Below are 22166 nucleotides of genomic sequence, written 5' to 3' on the forward strand. Positions count from 1 at the left end.
GGGAGAGAGAAGTGTGGGAGGTGTCAAGGGGCTTGAAGGAAGTTGGCAGAGTTTATTCTCTCTTTCAACAGTAAAATTAAACTTTGTCCTATGGGATCAGGGTCTGATCTTCCCTCAGACATTTGTCTCTTAGTTATACTTATAGCTATTAGATTGAGTGGTCTCAATGTTCAGAAACTTGTTCCATATGTTGAAATCTTTATTCACTTTACTAGCATTGACCTTAGTCTTCTCCAGTGGCCCTGTGTGGTAAGTATTATAGCTGTTAACCTAAGATGTGGGTTAGACTGCTGCTGCTGCTGCTAAGTAGCTTCAGTCGTGTCCGACTCTGTGCGACCTCATAGACGGCAGCCGACCAGGCTCCCCCGTCCCTGGGATTCTCCAGGCAAGAACACTGGAGTGGGGTGCCATTTCCTTCTCCAGTGGGTTAGACTAGGTTTAGCTAAAATTCAGTTAAAGGGAATGAGGTGAACTTGACTCCCCTACAGTGTGTAGACCCCCTTTTAAATTTGTTTCCCAGGCTGTCATTTTTCCTGACTGGCATTTTCCCAGGTCAATATGATACTCCCTTAGTTTCAAATAGTTGGTGTGGGGAATCTAAATTAAAGAAGACCGTGGACTGAGCTAAAAGATAATGATCTTGATCTTCAGGTCCAAACATTTCAGAGTGTCCTTCCCCCATGGCTTACCCTATCACTTCCCAACCTAAACCTTATATGAAACACAGATGGGTTTTAGAAAGCCCTCCAGGGATTCTTAACCAATTCAGTTTCTTAAAATCATATATTAGACTTTCAGATTTACTTTATTTCTCTTTCCAGATGTCTGATGGTATTGACTGGTTACACAGCCCCAGGGGCGTGTGCAAGGTTGATCTCTACAGCCCAACAGGACAATAAGATCAGCACCGGAAAGTGGTAAGACACAAAAATGACTCCTACCAAGGAGTGGAAAGGATTGGTGTTTGGGGATAGATATTCTGGAGCCCAGGATAGGCTAATGGATAGTGACCTATCCAAGGATTCAAGCTCAGTAAGGTCTGTGGGGGATCAGTGTGGTCATGGATCACACAGTGACAATTTAAGGGCGGATGAGTGATGTAAAGGATCTGGGCGGGGGGAGCAGGCTGGGGAGGGAGGCTGAGGGGAGTGAGGGGTGGTGGTTGCCTAGTTACCAGCCTTTATTACCTCACACCTCTGAAGTCATAATGATGTCTCCTAGCTACCAGTAAGTTGCCCCAAAACTGGACTCCCTCAGGGGGTCAAAATACTTCACGCTATGTTTCCCAAATTAAGAGTGCTTTACATAGTACTTCATATTTTTTATCACATTCAAGCGCCACTCATACTGTTATTTAATATGTATTTCTACAATGTATTTTTAAATTTATTTTAATTGGAGGCGAATTAAATTACAATATTGTAGTGGGTTTTGCCATTCATTCACATGAATCAGCCATGGGTATACATGTGTCCCCCATCCTGAACCCCCCTCTCACCTCCCTCCCCATTCCATCCCTTTGGGTCATCCCAGTGCAGTCACCCTGAGCACTTGTCTCAAGCATCGAACCTAGACTGGCGATCTGTTTCATATATGATAATATGCATGTTTCATTGGTATTCTCTCAGATCATTCCACCCTCGCCCTCTCCCACAGAGTCCAAAAGACTATTCTATACATCAGTGTCTCTTTCACTGTACTACATATAGGGTTATCGTTACCATCTTTCTAAATTCCATATATATGTGTTAGTATACTGTATTGGTGTCTTTCTTTCTGGCTTACTTCACTCTGTATAATAGGCTCCAGTTTCATCCACTTCATTAGAACTGATTCAAATGTATTCTTTTTAATGGCTGAGTAATACTCCATTGTGTATATGTACCACAGCTTTCTTATCCATTCATCTGCTGATGGACATCTAGGTTGCCTCCATGTCCTGGCTATTGTAAACAGTGCTGCGGTGAACACTAGGGTACACCTGTCTCTTTCAATTCTGGTTTCCTCGGTGTGTATGCCCAGCAGTGGGATTGCTGGGTCATATGGCAGTTCTGTTTCTAGTTTTTTGAGGAATCTCCACACTGTTCTCCATAGTGGCTGTACTAGTTTGCATTCCCACCCTTTAACAGTGTTAAAGAGTTCCCTTTTCTCCACACTCTCTCCAGCATCTATTGTTTGTAGATTTTTGGATAGCAGCCATTCTGACTGGCATGAGATGGTACCTCATTGTGTTTTGATTTGCATTTCTCTGATAATGAGTGATGCTGAGCATCTTTTCATGTGTTTGTTAGCCATCTGTATGTCTTCCCTTGAGAAATGTCTATTTAGTTCTTTGGCCCATTTTTTGATTGGGTCATTTATTCTTCTGGAATTGAGCTGCAGGAGCTGCTTATATATTTTTGAGATTAATTATTTGTCAGCTGCTTCATTTGCTATTTTTTTCTCCCATTCTGAAGGCTGTCTTTTCACCTTGCTTAGAGTTTGCTTCATTGTGCAAAAGCTTTTAAGTTTAATTAAGTCCCATTTGTTTATTTTTGCTTTTATTTCCATTACTCTGGGAGGTGGTTCATAGAGGATCCTGCTGTGATTTACGTCAGAAAGTGTTTTGCCTATGTTTTCCTTTATGAGTTTTATAGTTTCTGGTCCTACAATTAGATATTTAACCCTTTTGAGTTCATTTTCGTGTATGGTGTTAGAAAGTGTTCTAGTTTCATTCTTTTTAACATTTTTTTCAGTTTTTCTTATTTAGTTTTTACTTTACAATATTGTTTTGGTTTTGCCATACATTAACATGAATCCACCATGGGTGTACATGTGTTCCCATCCTGTTGACCAGTTTTCCCAGCACCATTTGTTAAAGAGATTGTCTTTTCTCCATTGTATATTCTTGCCTCCTTTCTCAAAGATACGGTGTCCATAGGTGTGTGGATTGATCTCTGCGCTTTCTATTTTGTTCCATTGATCTATATTTCTGTCTTTGTGCCAGTACCATACTGTCTTGATGACTGTAGCTTTGTAGTATAGCCTGAAGTCAGGCAGGTTGATTCCTCCAGTTCCATTCTTCTTTCTCTAGACTGCTTTGGCTTTTCGAGTTTTTTTGTATTTCCATACAAATTGTGAAATTATTTGTTCTAGTTCTGTGAAAAATACTGTTGGTAGCTTGATAGGGATTGCATTGAATCTATAGACTGCTTTGGAGCATATACTCATTTTCACTATATTGATTCTTCCAAACCATGAACATGGTATATTTCTCCATCTATTTATGTCCTCTTTGATTTCTTTCATCAGTGTTTTATAGTTTTCTATATATATAGGTCTTTTGTTTCTTTAGGTAGATATATTCCTAAGTATTTTATTCTTTTCATTGAAATGGTGAATGGAATTGTTTCCTTAATTTAATTTCTCTTTCTGTTTTCTCATTGTTAGTATATAGGAATGCAAGGGATTTCTGTGTGTTAATTTTGTATCCTGCAACTTTACTATATTCATTGATTCAGTTCAGTTCAGTTCATTGATTAGCTCTAGTAATTTTCTGGTAGAGTCTTTAGGGTTTTCTATATAGAGGATCATGTCATCTGCAAACAGTGAGAGTTTTACTTCTTTTCCAATCTGGATTCTTTTTATTTCTTTTTCTGCTCTGATTGCTATGGCCAAAACTTCCAAAACTATGTTGAATAGTAGTGATAAGAGTGGGCACCCTTGTCTTGTTCCTGACTTTAGGGGAAATGCTTTCAATTTTTCACCATTGAGGATAATGTTTACTGTGGGTTTATCATATATAGCTTTTATTATGTTGAGGTATGTTCCTTCTAGTCCTGATTTTTGGAGAGTTTTTATCATAAATGGATGTTGAATTTTGTCAAAGGCTTTCTCTGCATCTATTGAGATAATCATATGGTTTTTATCTTTCATTTTGTTAATGTGGTGTATTACATTGATTGATTTGTGGATATTGAAGAATCCTTGCATTCTTGGGATAAAGCCCACTTGGTCATGATGTATGATCTTTTTAATATGTTGTTGGATTCTGTTTGCTAGAATTTTGTTAAGGATTTTTGCATCTATGTTCATCAGTGATATTGGCCTGTAGTTTTCTTTTTTTGTGGCATCTTTGTCTGGTTTTGGTATTAGGGTGATGGTGGCCTTATAGAAAGAGTTTGGACGTTTACCTTCCTCTGCAATTTTCTGGCAGAGTTCGAGTAGGATAGGTGTTAGCTCTTCTCTAAATTTTTGGTAGAATTCAGCTGTGAAGCTGCCTGGTCCTGGGCTTTTGTTTGCTGGAAGATTTCTGATTACAGTTTCAATTTTCGTGCTTGTGATGGGTCTGTTAAGATTTTCTCTTTCTTCCTGGTTCAATTTCAGAAAGTTATACTTTTCTAAGAATTTGACCATTTCTTCCAAGTTGTTCATTTTATTGGCATATGGTTGCTGATAGTAGTCTCTTATGATCCTTTGTATTTCTATGTTGTCTGTTGTGATTTCTCCATTTTCATTTCTAATTTTGTTGATTTGATTCTTCTCCCTTGTTTTTTGAAGAGTCTGGCTAATGGTTTGTCTATTTTATTTATCTTCTTGAAGAACCAGCTTTTAGATTTGTTGATTTTTGCTATGGTCTCCTCTGTTTCTTTTGCATTTATTTCTGCCCTAATTTTTAAGATTTCTTTCCTTCTACTAACCCTAGGGTTCTTCATTTCTTCATTTTCTAGTTGCATTAGGTGTAGAGTCAGGTTGTTTATTTGACTTTTTTCTTGTTTCTTGAGGTAAGCCTGTATTGCTATGAACCTTCCCCCTAGCACTGCTTTTACAGTGTCCCATAGGTTTTGGGTTGTTGTGTTTTCATTTTCATTCATTTCTATGCATAGTTTGATTTCTTCTGTGATTTGTTGGTTATTCCAAAGCATGTTCTTGATCCTCCATATGTTGGAATTTTTAATAGTTTTTCTCCTGTAATTGACATCTAATCTTACTGCATTGTGGTCAAAGAAGATGCTTGGAATGATTTCAATTCTTTTTAATTTACCAAGGCTAGATTTATGGCCCAGGATGTGATCTATCCTGGAGAAGGTTCTGTGTGCACTTGAGAAAAAGGTGAAACTCATTGTTTTGGGGTGAAATGTCCTATAGATATCAATTAGGTTTAACTGGTCCATTGTATCATTTAAAGCTTGTGTTCCTTATTTATTTTCTGTTTAGTTGATCTATCCATAGATGTGAGTGGTGTATTAAAGTCTCCCACTTTTATTGTGTTGTTAATTTCCCCTTTCATACTTGTTAGCATTTGCCTTACATATTGTGGTGCTCCTATGTAGGGTGCATATATATTTATAATTGTTATAGCTTCTTCTTGGCTTGATCCTTTGATTATTATGTAGTGTTCTTCTTTGTCCCTTTTCACAGCCTTTGTTTTAAAGTCTATGATATGAGTATTGCTACTCCTGCTTTTTTTTGTTGTCCATTTGCATGAAATATCTTTTTCCAGCCCTTCACTTTTAGTCTGTATGTGTCCCTTGCTTTGAGGTGCGTCTCTTGTAGACAACATATATAGGGGTCTTGTTTTTGTATCCATTCAGCCAGTATTTGTCTTTTGATTGGGGCATTCAACCCATTTACATTTAAGGTAATTATTGATAAGTATGATCCCATTGCCATTTACTTTGTTGTTTTGGGTTCAAATTTATACATCCTTTCTGTGTTTCCTGTCTAAAGAATATCCTTTAGCATTTGTTGAAGAGCTGGTTTGGTGATGCTGAATTCTCTCAGCTTTTGCTTGTCTGTAAAGCTTTTGATTTCTCCTTCATATTTGAATGAGATACTTGCTAGGTACAGTAATCTGGGGTGTAGGTTTTTCTCTTTCATCACTTTAAGTATGTCCTGCCATTCCCTTCTGGCCTGAAGTGTTTCTATTGAAAGATCAGCTGTTATCTTTATGGGAATCCATTTGTGTGTTATTTGTTGTTTTTCCCTTGCTGCCTTTAATATTTGTTCTTTGTGATTGATCTTTGTTAATTTGATTAATATGTGTCTTGGGGTGTTTCTCCTTGGGTTTATCCTGTTTGGGACTCTCTGGGTTTCTTGGACTTGGGTGACTATTTCCTTCCCCATTTTAGGGAAGTTTTCAACTATTATCTCCTCAAGTATTTCCTCTTGGCCTTTCTTTTTGTCTTCTTCTGGGACTCCTATGATTCAAATGTTGGGGCATTTAACATGGTCCCGGAGGTTGTCCTCATTTCTTTTCATTCTTTTTTCTTTTTTCCTCTCTGCTTCATTTATTTCTACCATTCTATCTTCTACCTCACTTATCCTGTTTTCTGCCTTTGTTATTCTACTGTTGGTTCTCTCCAGAATGTTTTTTATCTCATTTATTGCATTATTCATTATTGATTGACTCTTTTTTATTTCTTCTAGGTCCTTGTTAAACCTTTCTTGCATCTTCTCAATGCTTGTCTCCAGGCTATTTATCTGTAACTCCATTTTGTTTTCAAGATTTTGGATCATCTTTAGTATCATTATTCTGCATTCTTTTTCAGTTATACTCCATATCTCCTCCTCTTTTGTTTGGTTTGGTGGGCATTTACCATGTTCCTTTACCTGCTGAGTATTTCTCTGCCTTTTCATCTTGTTTAGATTTCTGCATTTGGGGGTGGCCTTTCTGTATTCTGGCAGTTTGTGGTTTCTCTTTATTGTTGAGGTTCCTCCCTGTGGGTGGGGTTGGACTAGTGGCTTGTCAAGGTTTTCTGGTTTGGGAAGCTTGCCTAGGTGTTCTGGTGGGTGGAGCTGGATTTCTTCTCTCTGGAGTGCAATAAGGTGTCCAGTAGTGACTTTTGAGATGTCAATGGGTTTGGTGTGACTTTGGGCAGCCTGTATACCGAAGCTCAGGGCTACGTTCCTGCATTGCTGGAGAATTTGCGTGGCATGTCTTGCTCTGGAACTTGTTGGCTCTTGGGTGATTCTTGGTTTCAATGTAGGTGTGGAGGCTTTTGGATGATCTCTTATCCATTAATGTTTCCTGGAGTCAGGAGTTCTCTGGTGTTCTCAGGTTTTGGATTTAAGCCTCCTGCCTCTGGTTTTCAGTCTTGTTCTTACAGTAGCCTCAAGACTTCTCCATCCATACAGCACCAATGATAAAACATCTAGGTTAATGGTGAAAAGATTCTCCACAGTGAGGGACACCCATAGAGGTTCACAGAGTTACAAGGAGAAGAGAAGAGGGAGGAGGCAGATAGAGGTGACCAGGAGGAGCAGAGGGAATCAAAGGGGGAGAGAGCAATCTAGCCAGTAATTAATTCCCCATGTGCTCTCCACAATCCAGAACCCTCTGAGAGGTTCATGGAGTTACATAGAGAAGAGAAGAGGGAGGAAGGAGATAGAGGTGACCAGGAGGAGAAAAGGGGGAATCAAAAGGAGAGAGACAGATCTAGGCAGTAATCAGTGGCCTAAGTGTTCTCCACAGCCTGGAACACCCACAGAGATTCACAGGGTTGGGTAGAGAAGAGAAGGAGGAGAGAGCAGATAGAAGTGACCTGGGGGAGAAAAAGAAGAGTCAAAAGGGGGAGAGGGCAATCAAGTCAGTAATCACACTTCTAAGTAAAACTGGGTACTCAAGATTGGATTCTTTTTTTTTTCTTTTTTAATTTAATTTTATTTATTTTTTTTAATCTTTATTTTATTTTATTTTAAATGAGGCTTTTAATTAATGTTTGACAGAGCTGATTCAAGTTGAACAGACTAAATTTCTTTAAACAAACTTACTTATACTCCAGAGTCCTTTAAAAACTTAATAGCATTTATACATTGAAGGTATTTGATTTTCTTGTAACTAGCACTTCAAATGCAACAAGCATTTGAAGCAACAAGCATTTGACCCAACAAGTAAAACTTTCTACAGTTCATAACTTTTATAAATAAAATAAATTAAATGTACAGTGAATAAGTTCTCTGAAATATTTCAATATTTCTGCAGGTTTAGTAACATCGTAAAATACATTTCAACTAAAATTCACAAATCTAAAAGCCTGTTAGGCATTTTTAGGCGTTTTAAGTTGGAAATGAAGACCAATGTTACATCGTAATATGCCAATTACAAATAGTACTTCAAATAGCAAATACTACAGTTTGTCCCAAACTTTAAAAACTGTTCATGAACTCAACACTGAACTATTGATGGCTATGAGAATTGTTTCCTAGCCTTTTTGAAAATTTCAACCCATTTACGTTTAAGGTAATTATTGATAGGTATGATCCTGTAGCCATTTTCTTTATTGCTTTGGGTTCAAGTTTATACACTCTTTCTGTGTTTCCTGTCTAGAGAAGATCCTTTAGCATTTGTTGGAGAGCTGGTTTGGTGATGCTGAATTCCCTCAGCTTTTGCTTGTCTGTAAATCTTTTGATTTCTCCTTCATATTTGAATGAGATCCTTGCTGGGTATAGTAATCTAGGCTGTAGGGTATTTTCTTTCATCACTTTAAGTATGTCTTGCCACTCCCTTCTGGCCTGAAGAGCTTCTGTTGAAAGATCAGCTGTTATCCTTATGGGAATCCCCTTATGTGTTCAGTTCAGTTCAGTTCAGTTCAGTCGCTCAGTCGTGTCCGACTCTCCGCGACCCCATGAATCACAGCACGCCAGGCCTCCCTGTCCATCACCAACTCCCGGAGTACACTCAAACTCATGTCCACAGAGTCGGTGATGCCATCCAGCCATCTCATTCTCCGTCGCCCCCTTCTCCTCCCGCCCCCAACCTTTCCCAGCATCAGAGTCCTTTCCAGTGAGTCAACTCGTCGCATGAGGTGGCCAAAGTATCGCAGTTTCAGCTTTAGCATCAGTCCCTCCAATGAACATCCAGGATTGATCTCCTTTAGAATGGACTGGTTGGATCTCCTTGCAGTATAAGGGACTCTCAAGAGTCTTCTCCAACACCCCAGTTCAAAAGCATCGATTCTTCGGCGATCAGCTTTCTTCACAGTCCAACTCTCACATCCATACATGACCACGGGAAAAACCATTGCCTTGACTAGACGGACCTTGGTTGGCAAAGTAATGTCTCTGCTTTTTAATATACTATCAAGGTTGGTCATAACTTTCCTTCCAAGGAGCAAGCGTCTTTTAATTTCATGGCTGCAATCAGCATCTGCAGTGATTTTGGAGCCCAAAAAAACAAAGTCTGACACTGTTTCCACTGTTTTTCCATCTATTTCTCATGAAGTGATGGGACCAGATGCCATGATCTTTGTTTTCTGAATGTTGAGCTTCAAGCCAACCTTTTCACTCTCCTCTTTCACTTTCATCAAGAGGCTTTTGAGTTCCTCTTCACTTTCTGCCATAAGGGTAGTGTCATCTGCATATATGAGGTTATTGATATTTCTCCCAGCAATCTTGATTCCAGCTTGTGCTTCTTCCAGCCCAGCGTTCCTCATGATGTACTCTGCATATAAGTTAAATAAGCAAGGTGACAATATACAGCCTTGACGTACACCTTTTCCTATTTGGAACCAGTCTGTTGTTCCATGTCCGGTTCTAACTGTTGCTTCCTGACCTGCATACAGGTTTCTCAAGAGGCAGGTCAGGTGGTCTGGTATTCCCATCTCTTTCAGAATGTTCCACAGTTTATTGTGATCCACACAGTCAAAGGCTTTGGCATAGTCAATGAAGCAGAAATAGATGTTTTTCTGAAACTCTCTTGCTTTCTCCATGATCCAGCGGATGTTGGCAATTTGATCTCTGGTGCCTCTGCCTTTTCTAAAACCTGCTTGAACATCTGGGAGTTCACGGTTTACATACTGCTGAAGCCTGGCTTGGAGAATTTTGAGCATGACTTTACTAGCGTGTGAGATGAATGCAATTGTGCGGTAGTTTGAGCATTCTTTGGCATTCCCTTTCTTTGGGATTGGAATGAAGACTGACCTCTTCCAGTCCTGTGGCCACTGCTGAGTTTTCCAAATCTGCTGGCATATTGAGTGCAGCACTTTCACAGCATCATCTTTCAAGACTTGAAATAGCTCAACTGGAATTCCATCACCTCCACTAGCTTTGTTCGTAGTGATGCTTTCTAAGGCCCACTTGATTTCACATTCCAAGATGTCTGGCTCTAGGTCAGTGATCACATTATCGTGACTATCTTGGTCGTGAAGATCTTTTTTGTACAGTTCTTCTGTGTATTCCTGCCACCTCTTCTTAATATCTTCTGCTTCTGTTAGGTCCATACCATTTCTGTCCTTTATCGAGCCCATCTTTGCATGAAATGTTCCCTTGGAATCTCTAATTTTCTTGAAGAGGTCTCTTGTTTTTCCTATTCTGTTGTTTTCCTCTATTTCTTTGCATTGATCACTGAGGAAGGCTTTCTTATCTCTCCTTGCTATTCTTTGGAACTCTGCATTCAGATGCTTATATCTTTCCTTTTCTCCTTTGCTTTTCGCCTCTCTTCTTTTCACAGCTATTTGTAAGGCCTCCTCAGACAGCCATTTCGCTCTTTTGCATTTCTTTTCCATGGGGATGGTCTTGGTCCCTGTCTCCTGTACAATGTCACGAACCTCCGTCCAGAGTTCATCAGGCACTCTATCAATCAGATCTAGTCCCTTAAATCTATTTCTCACTTCCACTGCATAATCATAAGGGATTTGATTGAGGTCATATCTGAATGGTCTAGTGGTTTTCCCTACTTTCTTCAATTTAAGTCTGAACTTCGCAATAAGGAGTTCATGATCTGAGCCACAGTCATCTCCTGGTCTTGTTTTTGCTAACTGTATACAGCTTCTCCATCTTTGGTTGCAAAGAATATAATCAATCTGATTTCGGTGTTGACCATCTGGTGATGTCCATGTGTAGAGTCTTCTCTTGTGTTGTTGGAAGAGGGTGTTTGCTATGACCAGTGCATTCTCTTGGCAAAACTCTATTAGCCTTTGCCCTGCTTCATTCTGTGCTCCAAGGCCAAATTTGCCAGTTACTCCAGGTGTTTCTTGACTTCCTACTTTTGCATTCCAGTCCCCTAGAATGAAAATGACATCTTTTTTGGGTGTTAGTTCTAAAAGGTCTTGTAGGTCTTCATAGAACCGATTAACTTCGGCTTCTTCAGCATTACTGGTTGGGGCATAGGCCTGGATTACTGTAATATTGAATGGTTTGCCTTGGAAATGAACAGAAATCATCCTGTCATTTTTAAGATTGCATCCAAGTACTGCATTTCGCACTCTTGTTGACCATGATGGCTACTCCATTTCTTCTAAGGGATTCCTGCCCACAGTAGTAGATATAATGGTCATCCGAGTTAAATTCACCCATTCCAGTCCATTTTAATTCACTGATTCCTAGAATGTCGACGTTCACTCTTGCCATCTCCTGTTTGACCACTTCCAATTTGCCTTGATTCATGGACCTAACATTCCAGGTTCCTATGCAATATTGCTCTTTACAGCACCGGACCTTGTTTCTATCATTGGTCACATCCACAACTGGGTATTGGTTTTGCTTTTGCTCCATCCCCTTATTCCTTCTAGAGTTATTTCTCCACTGAGCTCCAGTAGCATACTGGGCACCTACCAACCTGGGGAATTCCTCATTCAGTATCCTATCATTTTGCCCTTTGTTACTGTTCATGGGGTTCTCAAGGCAAGTATACTGAAGTGGTTTGCCATTCCCTTCTCCAGGGGACCACATTTGGCTGTGGCCCATGTGATCAGATCAGCTAGTTTCCTGTGATTATGATTTAAGTTTGTCTGCCCTCTGGTGCCCACTAGCAATACCTACTGTCTTATTTGGGTTTCTCTTACCTTGGTCGTGGAAAATCTCTTCACAGCCGCTCCAGCAAAGTGCAGCCGCTGTACCTTACCTTGGACGAGGGGTATCTCCTCAAGGCCGCCCCTCCTGACCTTGAACACGGAGTAGCTCCTCTCGGCCCTCCTGCGCCCGCGCAGCCACCGCCTGTTGGACGTGGGGTAGCTCCTCTCGGCCGCCGGCCCTGGCCTCAGGCATGGGGTAGCTCCTCACGGCCGCACCTCTTTGCATGGTTCGTTGCGCCCAGGCCGGCGTCTCTCACGATGTGTTATTTGCTGCTTTTCCCTTGCTGCTTTTAATATTTGTTCTTTGTGTTTGATCTTTGTTAATTTGATTAATATGTGTCTTGGAGTATTTCGCCTTGGGTTTATCCTGTTGGGGACTCTCTGGGTTTCTTGGACTTGGGTGATTATTTCTTTCCCTATTTTAGGGAAGTTTTCAACTATTATCTCCTCAAGTATTCTCTCATGGTCTTTCGTTTTGTCTTCTTCTTCTGGGACTCCTATGATTCGAATGTTGGAGCGTTTAACATTGTCCCAGAGGTCTCTAATATTGTCCTCATTTCTTTTAATTCGTTTTTCTTTTTTCCTCTCTGTTTCATTTATTTCTACAATTCTATCTTCTAGCTCGCTTATCCTGTCTTCTGCCTCTGTTATTCTACTGTTTGTTCCCTCCAGAGTGTTTCTGATCTCATCTATTGCATTATTCATTGTATATTGACTCTTTTTTATTTCTTCTAAGTCCTTATTAAATCTTTCTTCCATCTTCTCAATCCTTTTCTCCAGGTTATTTATCTGTAACTCCATTTTGCTTTCAAGATTTTCAATCATTTTCACCATCATAATTTGAAATTCTTTATCAGGTAAATTCCCTATATCTTCTTCTTTTGTTTGTGTTGGTGGGCAATTATCTTGTTCCTTTACTTGCTGGGTATTTCTCTGCCTCTTCATCTTGCTTATATTGCTTTGCTTGGGGTGGCCTTTCCCTCTTCTTGCAGTTTGTGGAGTTCTCTTTATTATGTAGTTTCTTCGCTGTGTGTGGGGTTGGACGGGTGACTTGTCCGGGTTCCCTGGTTAGGGAAGCATGTGTCGGTGTTCTGGTGGGTGGAGCTGGATTTCTTCTCTCTCCTTTAGAAGACAATGGGCTGCTTTTCTGGGAGCCTGATGTCCTCTGCCAGTATTCAGAAGTTGTTTTGTGGACTTTACTCCGCGTTCAAATGTTCTTTTGATGAATTTGTGGGGGAGAAAGTGGTCTCGCTGTCTTATCCCTCCACCATCTTGTTCCTTCCTCCCCAGAACACTGGATTCTTATATTCCACTTGGTCGTGGAGTATCTCTTCCCAGCTGCTCCAGCAAGGTGCAGCCACTGTACCTTACCTTGGCCGAGGGGTATCTCCTCAAGGCCGCCCCTCCTGCTTTGAATGTGGATCAGCTCCTCTCGGCCCTCCAGTGCCCAAGCAGCCACCGCCTCCTGGACATGGTACAGCTCCTCTCGGCCACCGCCCTAAACCTGGCGCAGGGTAGCTCTTCTCAGCCACGATTCTGCACGTGGTCGGTAGCGCCGGAGCCAGGCGTCTCTCGCGTCTGCGCCGCCGGAGCCGGGCGTCTCTCGCGTCTGCGCCACTGGAGCCGGGCGTCTCTCGTGTCTGTGCCGCCGGCCCCCAAGATTGGATTCTTAAAGGTTCAAATTTGATAACAAATACCACAAAGCAAATATTAAAAATCTAAAGTAGAGGTTACACTCTCAAAAATACAATATTAAAAAAACAAGAGACTATCACAAAAATTATAAAAAATATATATGAAGTTTGCCTTAAAAATAGGGTCTTTTTTTTTCTTTTGCAAGGTGATAGTAGGTTATAAAAATGAAAATTAAAGGAGTAATAGAGGACTCCTAAATTTTTTTAATTACAAAAATGATAATAGTAAAAATATATCTAGAAATTTCTCTGGAGCTGTTGTGGGCAGTGTGGGGTCAGTTCAGTTTCAGATAGTTCCTTTTTCCAGCTTATACTTCTCAAGATCTGTAGGCCCCTTCCAATGTAGTCGGTGTTAACTACAGGGTTTTAGTCTGTTGCACCTGTCACTTCCAAGGCGATTCCCTCTGTTTATTTTGGCTTCTTCTGTTTGTAGGTCTCTTCAGTGTCTAATTTCCGCCCTGACACAAGGGGGTGAAGGTCGTCACTTATTTAGTCTCACTTGTTCAGTTGTGCTGTGGGGAGGGAGGAACACTGCAAACAAATCTCACTGGCATGTGTGGGGAGTGCTCACAGTGTCTCGGTCACACTGGGCTTGCGCCCGCTCACAGCGTGTGTGCTTTTCCAGTCTACACTGCTCAGGCTTCAGGTTGCTCTGCTGTGAACTGTCTGAGGCAGGCCCTGGGTTGCGTGCACTTCCCAGGTCTAAGTCGCTCAGGTTCAGGTTCTCGGGTCCTCCACAAAGGCACAGTCTTGGTTGGGCCTGCGTTTTGTTCCCTTCCCAAGTCCGAGTAGCTCAGGTGACCAGGTGCTTGGCGAGCGCACTCTCCCCAGGTGCGGTGTGTCTTATTGCCTCCCTGGTCCCAGCCACTGGATTTCCTGGGTGGCAGTTGGCGCACCCTCTCAGGTGTGCTGTGTGTCTCTTCTGGGGAGCTGATCTCTGGCTGCAACCCTCCCAGCAGATGTTAACCATCCAGAATCCCAAGAAGTCTTGGTTGGCTATTGGAAGCCTGCTTGCAGTTTGGTAGAGGATGCCTCGGCCCCTTTCCGGCTCTGTCTGCCGCCCACCTGTCTCCCTGCCTCTGGTGGGGGATGGGCCGGTTCACAGCCCTCCTCTGGTATTCACTCAGTCCTTTGTTCTCTTTTCCAAGACAATGGGCTGCCTTTCTGGGTGCCTGTTTTGTGGAATTTGCTCAGCGTTCAAATGGTCTTTCAATGAATTTGTTGGGGAGAAAGTGGTCTCCCCGTCCTACTCCTCCACCATCTTAGGACCAACTCCTCCACAATGTTTTAAAAATTGACTTACATTTAAAAATTACCTTCATTCTAAACACTGTTATCCATAATATGATCCTAATGAATAACAATTAAAAAGTACCTATTAAACACAAAAATGTTTATCCATGGGCCACCTAAAATCTATGTTATCAATAGTAAAAACACCACATTTTGGCAACAGTAGAAAGTGCTCCGAACTGGGAGCCAGTTATAATACAAGTTCTACCTTTGAGTTTATGTCAGTTGGGCAAATCATCTCTCTTTTTGGTTTTCTCAGTAAATGTGGGTACTGTATTTTGAACTCTCTCTCTTTCACAAGTAAGTATTCTCACTTAGGAAATGTAGTAACATTAAGATTCTGTCTGCCTAATAAAAATCAATTGTCTGTTGTTTATTGCATATTTTACTATATCCAGGCACTCTCCTAAAAGCTTTACACACACTATCTCAATCAATTCTCACAAGAACTGATAAAGTAGGTGCTACTATCATCTTCCAGGGAAAATAAGGCCTTTTCTCTGGAACTTTTTAAAATTAACCCTCCTAATTTGATGCAGATATGCTTTGTCGATGTGTCTACCCTGAGCATGGAAGATAAAGATTCTCAGGTGGATACCCTCTGCTCCCCTCAGTTGGAATGGGCAGGAAGCTGCCGAGAAGGGTTATCAGTGACAGCATGAGAAAGGGAAAGGTTGTGGCAGAGGGTGGAAAGGTGGGGGTGACTGAGGTGGGAAGCCATCATTCTTGCTTTGAAGTAGTAGCCTAGGAGGCCAGATTGAAGAAATCTCAAAAAAGCAACTTTTCACAAGAATCTTATCTCAATTCCATAGGATGCTGCTGGTTGTAGTTCAGGAGGTGACTTAAACCTGGAGAATCTAGAAGAAAAATAAATTATTGTGATCAAGGATACTGAGAAGCAAGACCAGTCTAAGGTATAGACAGCCTCTGAGTGTGGCCTTTCTCATTCCCAGAGCTCAGTGCTGAATCTGAGGGCTCTGGTTCAGAGATAGTAAGAGAACTATTGTCAAATAACCCCCAAATTTTAATACTATGACATTCTAGAGGACACATGCCTAAGTTCAGAGTCACGGTAAGTTCAATGCCCACAGTAAGTTCACAGTATCTCACAATGACACTAATCACAGAGGCTCAGAATGCCCTTTCTTGATTTCAAGTAGCTCCTGCAAACAGAATCTTTCTGTGCTTTTCTTAACAAAGATACAGGCTTATAAGCAAGATCATTTGCAATGTTCTTTGCTGGTCTGTAATGGACTTGTGTGTCCCACATTGCCCAGTGTCCAAAACAATAGAGAAGATATGGAAAAGAGAATCCACAACAATCGAACACTGTAATTGCCTGGTCTCCACCCTGTTGTCTAAGAGATTACCTAGGCTAGTGGGTACCATAAAAGTTTGAATCAATTACATTTGCACACCACTATCACATATGGAATTCTTTTGTTTTTGTATAAATATCCCAAATTATACCTGGTAAGCTGGTTTGGGGTAGGCATTAGCGCACATGATAATTCTCACAGTCCTAGAAGCCTAGAGTAGCTGATAATTGGAGCAAGATATTTGGTTTCAGTGCAAAAGAGTTAAATATTCCTTGTTCTGTGTTCCTAGGCTCTTATTATGATCAGAAACATCATTTCTGACCCCAGATGCCTTTGAAGCATTTTTTTTACATGTATTATGATGAAAGGGGACTGTAAGGAAGGGAAAACCAGTTATAAAATATCCTCCAAAGAGTTTTGGGTTCAGTTAGGGGTGGCCAACTTCACTTTGGGGTCTTAATAGAAGGATACACCTGGTGTTTGTTTTTAAAAGAGGAGCCCATATTTACAAAATACAGTGTAGGTCTCCTTGATTGTAACTTAAGCTACATGTGGCAGTGACAAGCATATTAAGAGACACACTGATATACATAAATATTTTTACATTCACATATATGTACTGAATATTCATACTACCATGCACATGCTAGCCTATACAGATGACATAATATAATGGGTATGATGTCAGCACATTATGACACATGCTTACACACAGTGACATCACACATGTGTACTGACACACATACACACACACATACACACAGGCACATTTTCACACACAATATCAACTGACACATTCACACTCATGACTTGATATATTAATGTGCATATACACATACAACAATCTCTAAGCCAGGCTTCAGCAATATGTGAACCGTGAACTCCCAGATGTTCAAGCAGGTTTTAGAAAAGGCAGAGGCACCAGAGATCAAATTGCCAACATCCACTGGATCATGGAGAAAGCAAGAGAGTTCCAGGAAAACATCTATTTCTGCTTCATTGACTATGCCAAAGCCTTTGACTGTGTGGATCACAATAAACTGTGGAACATTCTGAAAGAGATGGGAATACCAGACCACCTGACCTGCCTCTTGAGAAACCTGCATGCAGGTCAGGAAGCAACAGTCAGAACTGGACATGGAACAACAGACTGGTTCCAAATAGGAAAAGGAGTACGTCAAGACTGTATATTGTCACCTTGCTTATTTAACTTATATGCAGAGTACATCATGAGGAACGCTGGGCTAGAAGAAGCACAAGCTGGAATCAAGGTTGCTGGGAGAAATATCAATAACCTCAGATATGCAGATGACACTACCCTTATGGCAGAAAGTGAAGAGGAACTCAAAAGCCTCTTGATGAAAGTGAAAGAGGAGAGTGAAAAGGTTGGCTTGAAGCTCAACATTCAGAAAACAAAGATCATGGCATCTGGTCCCATCACTTCATGGGAAATAGATGGGGAAAAAGTGGAAACAGTGTCAGACTTTATTTTTTGGGGCTCCAAAATCACTGCAGATGCTGATTGCAGCCATGAAATTAAAAGACGCTTGCTCCTTGGAAGGAAAGTTATGACCAACCTAGATAGTATATTAAAAAGCAGAGACATTACTTTGCCAACCAAGGTCCGTCTAGTCAAGGCAATGGTTTTTCCCGTGGTCATGTATGGACTGTGAAGAAAGCTGATCGCTGAAGAATTGATGCTTTTGAACTGTGGTGTTGGAGAAGACTCTTGAGAGTCTCTTGGACTGCATGCAAGGAGATCCAACCAGTCCATTCTGAAGGAGATCAGTCCTGGGTGTTCATTGGAAGGACTGATGCTAAAGCTGAAACTGCAATACTTTGGCCACCTCATGTGACGAGTTGACTCACTGGAAAAGACTCTGATTCTGGGAAAGGTTGGGAGCGGGAGGAGAGGGGGACGACAGAGAATGAGATGGCTGGATGGCATCACCGACTCTGTGGACATGAGTTTGAGTGAACTCTGGGAGTTGGTGATGGACAGGGAGGCCTGGCGTGCTGTGATTCATGGAGTTGCAGAGAGTCGGACATGACTGAGCGACTGAACTGAACTGAACTGAACACATACAACAGAGACGCTGACACATTTTTGACATATATTATGATAAGTTCACATACTCAAATGAAATTGAGAATATACTGATAACACTTATATGTAGTTAAATGTACAAATGTATATACCCTAAGCTTTTGTCACTGCCACTTGTGCTTGAATGTGTCCTAATGGATATAATTGTGTGTTATGTGCCCATAAAAATTCTAAAGGCCAAATCCTTAATCTGTGCAACTTCAGAGATATATTTTCTAAATAGGGGAAAGAAGTACCTATCCAAACTCTTATGGATGGGTGTTGTTCTTTTTTTAGACGGAGGGGTCAGTGTGCCTTTTCAAACAAGCTCCTCCTGATCCTTTAAGTGTCCTCAATTGGCTTCTGAATCATCTTCAAAAGTATGCCCTGGGTTTCCAACATGCACTGAGCCCCTCAGCCTCCAGTTGTAAACATAAAGTAGGAGAGACAGAGGGAAACTGTCAAAAATTGCCTTCTGGGAACTACTACAGCGTCTATGCCGATCACCTGAACATGGATTATGTGAACAACGAACCTCAGAGCCTACATCTGCAAATGACAACAGCCAAAAACACCAACAATAACCAGAGTCGTCCTTCTCCTCCAGGCAAATCTGCTAGTAATCAGAGGGCAGTTATCTCCCCTGATGGAGACTGTTCTATGGATGATCTCTCCTTCTATGTCAATCAATTATCTTCTCTGGTAATCCAGATGGCCCTTAAGGAAATCAAGGAGAAATTAGAAGGTGGGAGCAAATGTCTTCATCATTTGATCTATCCACCCAATGGGGACAAAGGGAAAAACAGCCCTCGTGGTGCTGTGAGCAAGATCGCTTCTGAAATGGCCCATGATGCTGTAGAAGTGACCTCTGCAGAAATGTGGGGCACTGGGGAGGAAAGTAGGGATGGTGGTCGAGAAACCTTTCTGTATGGTGAATTATCCAACAAGAACAAAGGCGGAGACAAACAGATGTGCCAAAAAGACAGCAAAGAATTTGTAGATTCCATCAGCAAAGGACTCATGGTTTATGCCAATCAAGTGGCATCTGATATGATGGTTTCTGTTATGAAAACCTTGAAAGTTCATAGGTTTGGGAAACCAATTCCAGCTTGTGTGGTCCTGAAGAGGGTGCTATTGAAATATACCAAAGAAATTGTGTCAAATTTGATTGACTCCTGCATGAAGAACCTACATAACATCACTGGGGTCCTGATGACCGACTCAGACTTTGTCTCAGCTGTCAAGAGGAATCTGTTCCATCATGGGAAACAAAACGCTGCTGATATCATGGAGGCTATGCTGAAACGTTTGGTCAGTGCTCTTCTTGGTGAAAAAAAGGAAACTAAGTCTCAGTGTTTGTCATATACATCCTTGAAAGCCGGATCCCATGATGCCAAATGCAAGAACCAAAGTCTTGAATTTTCAGCTATGAAGGCTGAGATGAAGAGAAAGGACAAGTGTAAGGTGAAACAAGAGGAATGCAAGTCTTTGACCAGTGCTGAGAAAGTCAGTGAACATATCCTCAAGGAGAGCCTGACTATGTGGAACCAAAAGCAGTGTAATCAAGGCAAGATGCCTAGTAAAACCTGTCCCCATAAGGAGGAAAAGAGAGAGAAGATCAGCCCTTCCACAGATTCACTGGCAAAGGACTTGATTGTCTCTGCCCTTATTCTGATCCAGTACCATCTGACCCAGCAGGCCAAGGGCAAAGAGGAATGTGAAGATGACTGTCCACCTGGTACCATGAGCTATATGACCCAGAGTGCCCAATATGAAAAGTGTGGAGGTAGCCAAAGTGCCAAGGCGCTTTCAATGAAACATCTAGAAACTCGTGGAGCACCTGGACCATCCACCTCTCTGAAGGACAATCAACATCTGGATTCCCCGAAGCTGGATATGTCAAACATGGTTCTATCACTTATTCAAAAACTGCTTAATGAGAGCTGCTTCAGTTGTGAAGATCTATGTGAAGGTGAGAACAAACATTCCGAGATCAGGACAAACAAATCAACCTCCGTGTTCAAGAAGACTGACAGAGAGGAAGAACAAGGCCAGGACAATCGAGAAGTTGACTTTTATCAGTGTGATGAAGCAAGTGAACCGACAATTTATAGATCAACTCGTAGAATCTGTGATGAAGCTGTGCCTTATCATGGCTAAGTATAGCAACAACGAGGCAGCCCTTACTGATTTGGAAGAGCAAGCATCCTCATCCAACAACTCTAATTTTTCCCAGGCCAGTGGCCCCAGATATAGTCACGAAGCTGGGATGTGTCAGAGCTACCAAGACTCTCATGGACCTGAAGTCATCGTCAATAATCAGTGCTCAACAAGCAGCTTGCAAAAGCAGCTCCAGGCTGTCCTGCAGTGGATTGCAGCCTCACAATTTAACGTACCCATGCTCTACTTCATGGGAGACAATGATGGACAACTGGAGAAGGTAAGCGATAGTGACAGAACAAGGAACAAGAAGAAAGGGGGCTGGAATGGGTAGGGACAGGGAGGTAGTATTGTACTCAGAGCAGTCCATTCTTTCTTCAGTCTATCTTTTCAGCCTTTAATCCAAGAATCATAGGCAGAAAGATAGGTGGGGTGTAGGTGACCTTCTCCCTCTGGGTCCTGGCTCTAAAAACATCACATGATTCAAGCTATCTCTGCTCTCTCGCAGCTTCCTGAAGTTTCGGCTAAGGCAGCAGAGAAGGGGTACAGTGTAGGAGATCTTCTTCAAGAGGTCATGAAGTTTGCCAAGGAACAACAACTGGATGAAGCCATGGGAAACATGGCTAGAAAACAACTGCTAGACTGGCTGCTCACTAACCTGTGAGCCAACAACTCCTTTGCCTCCTCTCCCTCTCCATTTACTCCCTGCCCCCAGCAGCATTCCATCCCAGCTGAAACACCCCCTACCATCAAGCCAGTGAACTGCACTCTACGTGATTGTATTTCCCAATACATCAGCAGTTGGACTGTGCAAATGTAGGGTGTCCCAACAAGCTGGGCAAGAAAGTGAATTAAAAAAAAAAAAGTAAGTGGTGCCAGTGTTTTCTTGGTCAGATATATCTAAGGCTATTAAGTCCAGTTTCAAGGAATGGTGATAGTGTTGGACTTGTGTCCATATCTCACCCTGGTTTATTTTCTAAGCAACCAAGACACAGGGGTATAACCCATGTCCAAGTTCCTAAGTCATTTGGCTTATCCAAATCTCAGTCCACAAGTTATTTAGAGGTTTGCCACCATGGCCTCCCTGTTCTTCCAGAATTATGTACATAACTTGATAATCCCCCTTATAATCCCAAGAATGCAGATTTCTTGGTCACTTTTAAGAGTTTGAAGATGGGAGCCTAGATGAAAAACAAACTTCAGAAAGTATATTACTCATGCACACACATACACTCCCAGGGTCCACTACACATGGCTAAACACCACCCAGAACTACATCAGGATCCAATCCTTCCCCACACACAAAGCTTCCTTATAAGTCATTTCCTTCAACTGAGGAGATTTCCCAGCAGTTTGAGAAAAATTTGCAGAGAACAAAGCTATAGAATGATAAATTCTTCACAACCACCCTATGTGAATCCGAATATCTCCTTTGAGACTAGCACTAAATTCCTAGATTTCTTGTATACTTCTCAGAAGTCCATCACAATGCTATGCCGCTGCTGCTGCTGCTAAGTCGCTTCAGTCTTGTCCGACTCAGTGCGACCCCATAGATGGCAGCCCACCAGGCTCCCCCGTCCATGGGATTCTCCAGGCAAGAACACTGGAGTGGGTTGCCGTTTCCTTCTCTAATGCATGAAAGTGAAAAGTGAAAGTGAAGTCGCTCAGTCATGTCCAACTCTTAGCGACCTCATGGACTGCAGTCCTGTCCATGGGATTTTTCAGGCAAGAGTCACAATGCTGTAATTCATTACAAATCAGATCAAGACAGTGTTTCCAGCCCTGTGGTCCTCTGTTGGATAGTTTGCATCATTCTGGACTCAAAAGTTAAAGCTTTGGACTC

The 22166-nt window shown here is 41.6% G+C and overlaps 1 protein-coding gene across 1 annotated transcript; it reads left to right on the forward strand.

The window, feature by feature from the left end:
• Positions 1-821: 821 nt before the first annotated feature.
• Positions 822-21095, forward strand: AKAP4 (A-kinase anchoring protein 4). The gene is given in 6 exon segments (XM_055393752.2): positions 822-917; positions 15298-15348; positions 15571-15672; positions 18461-20236; positions 20238-20603; positions 20832-21095. Coding segments are annotated over 6 exon segments (2547 nt in total). The 3' UTR covers positions 20988-21095.
• The last annotated feature ends 1071 nt before the right edge of the window (positions 21096-22166 follow it).

This window comes from Moschus berezovskii, chromosome X, assembly GCF_049115385.1.
Source record: "Moschus berezovskii isolate FMDL1 chromosome X, NW_MosBer_1.0, whole genome shotgun sequence".
NCBI lineage: Eukaryota > Metazoa > Chordata > Mammalia > Artiodactyla > Moschidae > Moschus > Moschus berezovskii.